Source organism: Mus pahari, chromosome X (assembly GCF_900095145.1).
Source record: "Mus pahari chromosome X, PAHARI_EIJ_v1.1, whole genome shotgun sequence".
NCBI classification, from domain to species: Eukaryota; Metazoa; Chordata; class Mammalia; order Rodentia; family Muridae; genus Mus; species Mus pahari.
Window position 1 is genome coordinate 29835604 of NC_034613.1, and position 10222 is coordinate 29845825.

Consider the following 10222-nt stretch of genomic DNA (forward strand, 5'->3'; position numbering starts at 1 on the left):
TATTTATTTTTACCAAAACTTTTGTGTAAGCTATTTAAAAATTTATATCCTTGTACATAGCTTTTGAAATGTAAATGAAGAAAATACCTAATAAAAATTGGAAAAAAATCCAAGTTAAAAAAATATATGCAGTTAATTTTGCTTTTTTACCTAAGTTAGAAATAGCTTATTAAATTACAAGTTTCAAAAGAAATCAAATGATTCCCTACTCAACTATGAACAGATTTATCCACTCATTTTACATCTATATCATGTATATACTATGAACTATACCCCAAATATTTTTTAAAGTTTGAATATTTAAATATTTATCTTCACTCCAACAGGAGTAGAGGACCTTATCAACATTCTCAGTCTCAGTGATAAGAATTGAACCAAATCCAGCACTCGGGAGGCAGAGGCAGGTGGATTTCTGAATTCGAGGCCAGCCTGGGCTACTGAGTGAGTTCCAGGACAGCCAGGGCTACACTGTCTCGAAAAAAAAAAATTGAACCAAATATTTCATGTGGAATGTAATAGAGATTAACTATGAAAATCTGGGGTAACTATATTTTATTATGCAGATCATTCAAATTTTTTGGAGCGGGTAGTAGTGTGTGCCTTTTGTTGTTGTTGTTGTTGTTGCTTGTTTTTTGGTTGATTGGTTGGTTGGTTGGTTGGTTGGTTGGGTTTTAGTTTTCCGAGGCAGAATTTCAGTGTGTGGCCCTGGCTTTCCTGAAACTAGACCTGTAGACCAGGCTGGCCTCGAACTCACAGAGACCTGCCTGCCTCTGCCTCCCGAATGCTGAGATTAAAGCCACACAGCACCACTTCCCAGCTGTTTGTTTTTTGACAGTGTCATTAACTAGGTCAGACCCAGTCTGAAGATCTTGGTTGTACTTAAAGAACAATGGCTAGCTAGCACTAAGTGTACTTACAGGGACTCTTGAATTAACAGCCACTAAGCTGATCATGTCCGCTTAGTTTTCAGCCCGTGCTCTAAGTAGCCAGTGGAAATTTCTAGATGTTCACACAAGAATCCTGTGGTCAGTATGTGTTCTTATCTTTCTCCTATACTATATTTCCAAATTATTTTTCATTTCTGCACAGTCTACCAGTCGTGGTAATCTCTACAATCCATGAAGAATAGGTAGCCCATGTATGTGCGTATGTGCATGCAAGGGTACAATTTAAAGCAACCACACGCCCCTACCCCCCTCACAACCCGTCCGCAGGTCCCACATGTTTTGGGCCATACCCCTGTCACTTTTATGACTAAACAAACACCATCTATTGCAACAAGTGGGCAGAAAGCCACTGGTAGTCCATCACTGAAAAAAGAGCCAGTAGCACCCATTTGTTTTGTTTGTTTGTTTTTTGAGACAGGGTTTCTCTGTGTAGCCCTGGCTGTCCTCACTCTGTAGACCAGGCTGGCCTTGAACTCAGAAATCTGCCTGCCTCTGCCTCCCGAGTGCTGGGATTAAAGGCATGCGCCACCACGTCTGGCCAGCAGCACCCATTTTGAGGGGAGTATGATGACGTCGACCGCGACACACATGGAGAACGTGTGGAGCATGCGCACGAGTTCCCGGTTGTCGTCATCTCTCACCCGGGTCCTCACTTTCGGCTTCCGTCCTGACCGTAACAGACGCCAGGCTTCGAGGTCTTTATTTCGTAGGGCCCCGAAGCTGTTGGTGGCTTCAGCCCGGTTCTAGTCATGGCCGACAGGGTCCCTTTTGACCACAATTACTACATTGTGGAGTGTAAGGAAGAAACAAATGCTAGCGCCCAGGCAGGGGCCGTGGCCTCCACCTCCTCAACCGAGGAGGCCCCAGGGGCTGTGGCGGTGGCCCAGCCAGGGGTGGTGAGCAGCCATGACAATCAAGGAGCCGTAGGCAGTGCCACTGTCAAGGAGAATGAGAGCGACTCCTCCTCTTCCTCCTCTTCCTCCTCGAGTGGGAGCGACTCCTCTTCCTCCGAGAGTGGGAGTGACTCCTCGGATGAGAGTGATGACTCGAGCTCCAGCGACGAGGATACTTCAGATACTGAGGAGGAGGCAGCTCCCTCGGTGGCTGCTGCTGTTCCTCCAACTGTTCCTGTTGCCGCTGCTATTCAGATTCCGGGGCCATGTCGCTACCGCCCCCGCCCCCGCCAACATCGTCGTCGTCGTGGAACCCCATTCCACTTCACACAGTGGCAGGTCAAGGAAATGGAAAGCCTGTTTGAAGAGACCCAGTACCCGGATGTGCTTACAAGGTATGTGGCTGGCATCAGGAGCACCTCCAGCCTTCGTGGGCTTTGGCTCATGTTGCTGGGGGGGAGGAGGCTTTCGGTTCTTCCAGGCCCTGTTTCCCCTATGGCTGTCTAAGCCACAGATGCTGTCTCTCCCAGTAGTGCGTATGGGACGGTGCTGCCCTGGGTGGGTATCAGGGGCAGTATTGGCTAATGAGCAGTACTGGTGTGAATCAAGTGTACCTTCTGGTTGGCACCACTCCTTTCCAGTTATATCTAAATTTCTGTAAAAATATGGAGAGAAAAAGAGTATAGCATGCCAAATTACTTTAATTGCTCCAAGTTCACCAGCGGTAACTATTTGCTTTTTGTTAGGTGGTCCCTCACCAGTAGTCTCGTCACCTTTTTAGGGACTATGTACCCATCCATCAACTCCTTTCCGTTTTCCTTTACCGTCCCTCTAGTTCTTTGCACCTTGCTATGTTTTCTTTGAATTTAAGACCCCCCCATCCCCTCGAAGTAACTGAAATTATGTCACCTTTAGCCTGAGTCTGGTATGGTTTTTTGCAGAATTCCCTTCCTTTTAGAAGTTGGACATTATTCCATGATATTGGTAGCTAATGTTTTGTTTTAAGTGTGCGTGTGCGTGCGTGTGTGTGTGTGTGTGTGTGTGTGTGTACATTTCTAAATACATATATACAAAATGCTCAGTCAGTATTAATGTTAGTTATATATATGTTTTCAAGGCTGTATTCCTCCCTGGGGAAGATTATTTCTCCCTTAGCATCCTTGCTGTCTGTAACTCTTCTCCTAGGGTTGAGACCTCAGGATCAGGCCTCGTTCACATCACCATATCTGTTGTTGCTGTCCTTGCTCGGCTCATGTTTAGGTAGTCATTCAGTTTTACTGGCATCAGCGTCGGAAGTATGAGGAGCGTTGCTGTGCAACTGCAGTGACAGAACATTTTTGGTTTGGAAATTAGTATAATTTGCTCAGCATAGAGTTCTGTGTTTGTTTGTTTTTTGTTGTTGTTGTTTTAATAGTCTGTTAAAAAAATTATTCATCCCAGCTAGTGGTGACAAACTTTTGTCATAAGGTGAGACCCTTTCAAAGTAAGGCTGGTTCTGAGAATGAAAACTAAATGTTTGAGGATTTTTAAGGGAAGATGGTGGATATTTAAAAAAAAAACATAGAAATCATATATTAGGTTGCATTGTATATAAAACACTGGATGCTATATATTTGTGGTTTTCTTTCCACAGAAGAGCACTTGCAAGAACTTTGAATGTTCCTGAGGTCAAAGTGAAGGTCAGTAAATAAAAAAAGAAAAATGCAGTTGAGAAGTCGGTCTAAAGCCTTCCCTGGGTTTTGAATAGCTTTGTCCTAGATGCATTTATATCAATGAGTTTTATTTTCTTTTTTATGTTGACAAACATATTTATTTTTTTAGTGTGTGTATGTGCACATAAGAATACCTGTACATATGTGTATTCATGCATGTGAGTGCATAAACACACTATCATGCATGGTATACTTGTGGAAGTCAGTGCACAACCTCAGATAGCCGTCACCATTTTCTGCCTTTTTAAATGCAGCTCTCTTTGTTGTTAATCGCTGTACAAGCCCAATTGGCCGTTCTGGACATTATCAGGGATTTTTGTTTCCACCTCCCACTTTCAGCTTCCCGTGGGTACTGGGGGACTTGGACTCAGTCCATGAGCTTGCAATAAAAGTACCTTACCCCCCTTAATTCATTTATCTAAACCCCAAACAAGTTTTGAATTTTGTATTTCCAGGTTGGAAAACAGAATGTGGATGTCCTAGCTTGTTGTTCTTTCCCACTACTGCAGAAAATCTGATAAACAATCAGATAAAAGGAAAAAAAACTCTTTCTTACTCTGCATGCATACATATATATATATATATATATATATATATATATATATATATATATATGTGCATATAATATGTGTCCAGGTCCTGATATAGTGGCCTCTTGTGAGGCTATGCCAGTGCCTGGCAAACACAGAAGTGGATGCTCACAGTCAGCTATTAGGATGGAACACAGGGCCCCCAATGGAGGAGCTAGAGAAAGTACCCAAGGACCTGAAGGGGGCTGCAACCCTGTAGGTGCAACAACAATATGAACTAACCAGNACCCCCTGAGCTNGNGTCTCTAGCTGCATATGTAGCAGAAGATGGCCTAATCGGCCATCATTGGGAAGAGAGGCCCCTTGGTCTTGTAAACTTTATATGACCTAGCACAAGGGAAGGCCAGGGCCAAGAAGTGGGAGTGGGTGGGTAGGGGAGCAGGGGCGGGGGGTATAGGGAACTTTCAGGATAGCATTTGAAATGTAAATAAAGAAAATAATAAATAAATAAATAAAGCTGAAAGGAAAAAAATATGTGTCCAGGTATGCACATGTGCATAAATATCTGATAATTAAAGTTTATATCCTTTTTTTTCCTTGCTTTAAGGGAAACTATCTATATAGAGTCATTTTGGATGTGATAGGACTTTGGAAATATTTAAATTAATTCAAGGGGTGCCAGTGGCAGTGAAATTTGGGGCAGAGACTGGGCAGACTTGAGCATAATTCCTTGCTATTTTAACATTGTTTCTTTCTTTCAAGGTTATAGGTATTTGTGTATATTTAGGGGTCTCAGGTAACTCAGGTTTGCCTTAAATTCAGTGTGTATCTAAGGATGACCTTGAACTAACAGTTCTTTTGCATCTACCTCCTGAGTGCTGAGTTTATTGAGGCATAATACACACGTTGCAACATCCCTACATAAAAGGAGTATCATCTCTAAGTAGGCAGCCTTCTTAGCATATGTTGTTCATTGTGATGCAATTCTTGTGACTCAGTCAGAGTCTTAGACCCCTTGCCCTTCATTCTTAAGTTGTCCCCATTTATCTGGTTTGTGTCCAGAACATCAGGGCTAAAAGTGCTAAATTTCATAGGAAAACAACAACAACAACAAAACAGACATTTGCATCGAAGTGAGTGGTAAAGCTAGAAGGAAACCGGAGAGTCCCTTTTGTCATATTTGAGTAAGGGGATAATAGAGAGTGGAATCCCTTAATTTTGATTTTTCTGCCATTCTGAGTTGTATCCAACCTGCCAAAATAGTTATATTGGTGCTGAGAGGCCTGGAAGAACTGTCTAAAACTTAAAAAGACCAATATTAAGCTATTTCAGCTAACTTACTAAGGACACAAACTTCGTGGGAAATTACATAAAGTCAAAATACAGGTTGCAAATTCCAATGGCAGATGTATACATGAGGCTCTGCATAACTGGAAACCTGGGAAATTTATCATTTAAAGGGTGCTACTTTGAAGATATGGGTTTTGTTCAATTTCTGGAAGATGAACTTGACTTCAGGGAAGTTCTACCTGTCCTATTCACAGTGATTTTCTGTCCTAGAGACAGCAAAGACTTAATACCTCAGCCTTGAACCCAAAGAAGCTAAATGCTTCCTGGCAAAACAAACAAACAAAAAAAGGGCAAAGGAAACATGATATGTCTTAGTTTCAGATCTTGCTCGGGGCAATGCAGAACAGCATTCCCACATAGCAGGCCCCTGAGTGCTGGCATCCTAACACCACAAGTAGGATCTACAGTAGGACCAGGCTCAGGTGGGAGACTCTGGGAGGAAGAAGAGAGGCTTTCCCCAGGATGGAGAGACAGTGAGAGGAAACGAAAAGCTGAAGGAGTAGGAGATTTTCCCCTCTCCATGCTCACAGGCCAGTGCACAGCATCTGTATGCACTGATGCACTGCAGCTCCTGGGAGAGAGCACGGCCACAGGACATGAGAGAGGAGAAAACACTCGTGTGCTCCCGTTTGCACATGCGGCAGTGTAAACTTCCCGAGGCCTTCCTGCCTGATTTCCCTTTTCTTCTGGCAAACATAATTGATGAGCTTGAAGAATCAAACATGGGGAAGTCTGAGCTAACGTGAACTCCCATGAGTCAGCTGCTGGGGCTTTGGTTGAGTTCATGGAGGCATCCTGGTGGTAGGTTCAAGTCCCCCTCAGCAGGGCTTCGGTCCGCTGATCTTCTTTAGACTGTACATCCCCCTGATAGAGGATTCCAGACAGGAAGAAAAAGTGTGAGCAGTCACAAATGTGCAGTTTGAGAACTCCCTAATGTAGCAGATACATGGGACGCCATTCACTGAGAGTTTGACTCACAGGTGACTGTGACTGTATCTCCTTATTTAGCCAATATTTAGAAAGAGCTGATTTATTTATTTATTTAGAGAGGAAAACTAATTTTTATTAGATGTTTTCTGTATTTACATTTCAAATGCTATCCCGAAAGTCCCCTATACACTCCCCCTGCCCTGCTCCACAACCCACCCACTCCCACTTCCTGGCCCTGGTATTCCCTTGTATTGGAGCATATAATCTTCCCAAGACCAAGGGCCTCTCCTCCCAAATAATGGCCAACTAGGCCATCTTCTGCTATATATGCAGCAACATGGTTGTTTTGATTTGCATTCCCCTTATGATTAAGTATGTTGAACATTTTTTCAGGTGCTTTCTCAGCCATTCAGTATTCTTCAGTTAAGAATTTTTTGTTTAGCTCTGTACCCCATTTTTAATAGGGTTATTTGCTTTTGTGGAATCCAAGTTTTTGAGTCCTTTATATATATTGGATATTAGTCCTTTATCAGATTTTGGATTGTTCAGGAATTTTTTCCCCTGTGCCCATATCTTCAAGACTTTTCTCCACTTTCTCCTCTATAAGTTTCAGTGTCTCTAGTTTTATGTGGAGGTCTTTGATCCACTTAGACTTGAGCTTTGTACAAGGAGATAAGAATTGATCAATTCACATTCTTCTACATGATAGCTGCCAGTTGAGCCAGCACCATTTGTTTAAAATGCTGTCTTTTTTCCACTGCATGGTTTTCGCTCCCTTGTCAAAGCTCAAGTGACCATAGGTGTGTGGGTTCATCCCCGGGTCTTCAATTCTATTCAATTCTATTCCATTGATCTACCTGTCTGTCACTGTACCAGTATCATGCAGTTTTTATCACAATTGAAAGAGCCGATTTATGACCCCTTTCCCTGACACTGTTGTCTTTTACTCTTTGTAAATCTGTACTCTTTCTTTGCCTTTCGAAGAAGATTGAGCTTTGTATGCCTAGTCTGCCCTCTGTGCTCAGCAGGATTCTGGAGGTATAGCTAAGCTTCCCATTCAATAGAAGAGATATTTTTAAAGTGTTTAGATAAAACCATGGCCTATTGAAAAGGTTAGCACACAGCTGATCCTTGCTTTTGTGAATCGAATAGAAAATTCAGTGTTGTGCTCGCGAGATGGCTCAGCAGGTAAGAGCACTGACTGCTCTTCTGAAGGTCCTGAGTTCAAATCCCAGCAACCACATGGTGGCTCACAACCACCTGTAATGAGATCTGACGCCCTCTTCTGGTACAGCTACAGTGTACTTATATACAATAATAAATAAATCTTTGTGCCAAAGCGAACAGGGACTGAGCAAGAGAAGTTGACAGGAGTGAACGGGCTTGACTTGAGCAAGTAGAGGGAGGTCCTAAAAATTCAATTCCCAACAACCACATGAAGGCTCACAACCATCTGTACAGCTACAGTGAACTCACATACATAAAATAAATAAATCTTTAAAACAAAAGAAAAAGAAAAAGAAAATTCCGTGTTATGAGCCTTCGAGTGATTCTTTTATCTCTTGGCTCTGGGGGTGGTAGACAGTGCTAACCCCAATCCTGTCATCCTCTGATTTTAGGTGTGGTTTACCAATCGGAGAGCAAAGCAGAGGAAGATTGAGAGACGTGAAATGCTAAGAAACATCCCACCTGCTAATGAAGACTTCATTTTCATAACCGATATGGAAGAGCCTTCTTAATGTGCCATATTTGGTCAGTAGACAAAGGGCAAATGGGCAACCTCTGTGTCCAATGCCAAGCTTACTATTCAGCATGCATGTTAACAATAAAAGCATGAATTTCCAAGTCATTTAATTGTATGTGCTTTCTGGGGTTTTGTAGGGCACAATGTATGCTATTCAGGATGTATGCTATTTAAGCAGAATCACAAGTTCTCATTTTATGGGGTGATGTTTCTAAGTCACTGTGTTGCTTGCATAGAGGAATACTCTCCATGCATGGTAGTTGTGAGACAGTGGGACACTTAAGCCTTCTTAATTTAGGCTCACATGATCCTTTGAACAAGGGATTCAATAGGAACCCTGTAAGCAAGGAACTAAAGAGAAGGTAGGCACAGAAAATATTTATGATGATGGTTATTTTTACTGGTGGTGTATACCAATTGTTTTTCCATTTTAATGAAAATAATTTTTTCTCACATAATATATCCTGATAATGGTTTTCCTTCCCTCTGCTCCACTCAGTCCTCCCCTCTCATCTGGCTCCACCCCCTGTTTGTCTCTCATTAGAAAACATACAGGTTGCCAGGTGGTGGTGGTGGTGCACGCCTTTAATCCCACCACTTGGGAGGCTGGGTCAGGAAGGTCTCTGTGAGTTCGAGGCCAGCCTGCTCTACAAAGTGAGTTCCAGGACAACCAGGGCTACACAGAGTAACTCTATCTCAAAAACAAGAAAAAAGGAAGAAGGAAAGGAGGGAGGGATGGAAGGAGTGAAGGAAAGGAAGGAAGGAAAGAAGGAAGGAAAGAAGAAAAGCAGGCATAGAAGCGTGTAGCATCTAAGGGTAATAAAATGAAACAGAATAAGTATAACAAAACTAACACATTGGAATTAGACACAATGCTATGAGTCTGGGGTTGCTCATTCACCATGACGATGAATAAATTTTAATAAGAAGAAGCTTTATTAAATACTGGTAGGAGAGACTCATGGTACCAAGATTGCAACTGAGAGTTACTCCCAAGTCGCAGCATCTAGTCAGATCACTCCAGGGTTTATGGAGTGAAAAATCACAAGATTACATGCACTCTGTCTACATGTAGGCAGGATCTAAATTTAGCATAGATATCTTGCAGTGGTCCTAATCATTGATCAGAGTTAGCAAGTTTGATTACAAAAGCAGAAATAGAAGTTAGTTTTAAGACCTAATTATCTTGCTAGAACCATAGATTTTATAAGATCAGTCAATAGTATTCAACATCTAGGGGTGGGTGATGGGGGAATTGGGTTGTTAGGATACAGACTACACAAGATAAGAACTTGTATGCTAAAAGTGGGGTTTTTGTTTGTTGGTTTTGGGTTTTTGTCTCTCAAGTATAGTAAATCTAAACTTTAAATGTAGTGTTAACTATTGCATTCTCCCCTTGAGTTGTATGAGGTAAATCTTCGATATTGTGGTGGCTACCTATTATTTCTAAAGTCTAACTTCTAAAGTCTCAACCTTTTGGTAGAGGGGAACTCTCTACCAAACAAAATATTAGGTTTACTTTGAACCTAATATTCCAGCCTTTTGTTGAGGATAAAGGGCTAAGTACTCTTTCCTGTAACTGCTTCTCAGCTGAAATCAGGACTTTGTTGTAGGTGCTCATGAAGTCTGAAATGCTAGCCAAAGGCCAAGGGTTGGGAGTTTAGGCATTAGAGGGAAATTTGTCACTGACCCAGCTGAAGAGACACCAATCGTATCAAGTAGACTGGTTCACTTCAGCTTTAGCAAGTCTAGGGCGCCAGTCTGCAGCTGCCAACAGAAGGGAACCTTGGGAACTTAAAGGAAAAACTTTTCATTTAGAACTTGCCCCTCAGGAGTAAGCAGAGTTAGATTCAAAACTTCTTAGAATTTCACTGAATAATACATTAAAATTATGAATTTAAATTAAAATCAGAAATGTTAATATCATAATCTATCTTCTTAGAACCTTATAAATTATATAAACCTCAAACCATTTTCTAGTCATTGCAAAGGACTTTTTTTAAAACAAAGGAACAGTAAAAAGTTACAGCATGTCAGCAAAGTCTGTGAGTTTCTTCTTTTACCAGGAGACCTAATTGACCAGGCAGCTACTATTAAACTGATAAAGCTACAGTTA

The 10222-nt window shown here is 41.9% G+C and overlaps 1 protein-coding gene across 1 annotated transcript; it reads left to right on the plus strand.

The window, feature by feature from the left end:
* The first annotated feature begins 1696 nt into the window (after window positions 1-1696).
* Window positions 1697-8205, plus strand: LOC110313284 (homeobox protein Rhox13-like). The gene is made up of 3 exons (XM_021187299.1): window positions 1697-2235; window positions 3474-3519; window positions 7982-8205. Exons 1-3 carry the CDS (start codon window positions 1697-1699, stop codon window positions 8099-8101), a joined length of 705 nt encoding a protein of 234 aa, XP_021042958.1. The 3' UTR covers window positions 8102-8205.
* The last annotated feature ends 2017 nt before the right edge of the window (window positions 8206-10222 follow it).

What these genes read in the sequence shown, in the direction of transcription:
- LOC110313284 (XM_021187299.1), top strand. Translation starts at nt 1,697, where the DNA reads ATGGCCGACAGGGTCCCTTTTGACCACAATTACTACATTGTGGAGTGT. An exon ending in TACCCGGATGTGCTTACAAG is followed by an intron (nt 2,236 to 3,473) that starts GTATGTGGCTGG and finishes TTCTTTCCACAG; the next exon opens with AAGAGCACTTGCAAGAACTT. An exon ending in TTCCTGAGGTCAAAGTGAAG is followed by an intron (nt 3,520 to 7,981) that starts GTCAGTAAATAA and finishes CTCTGATTTTAG; the next exon opens with GTGTGGTTTACCAATCGGAG.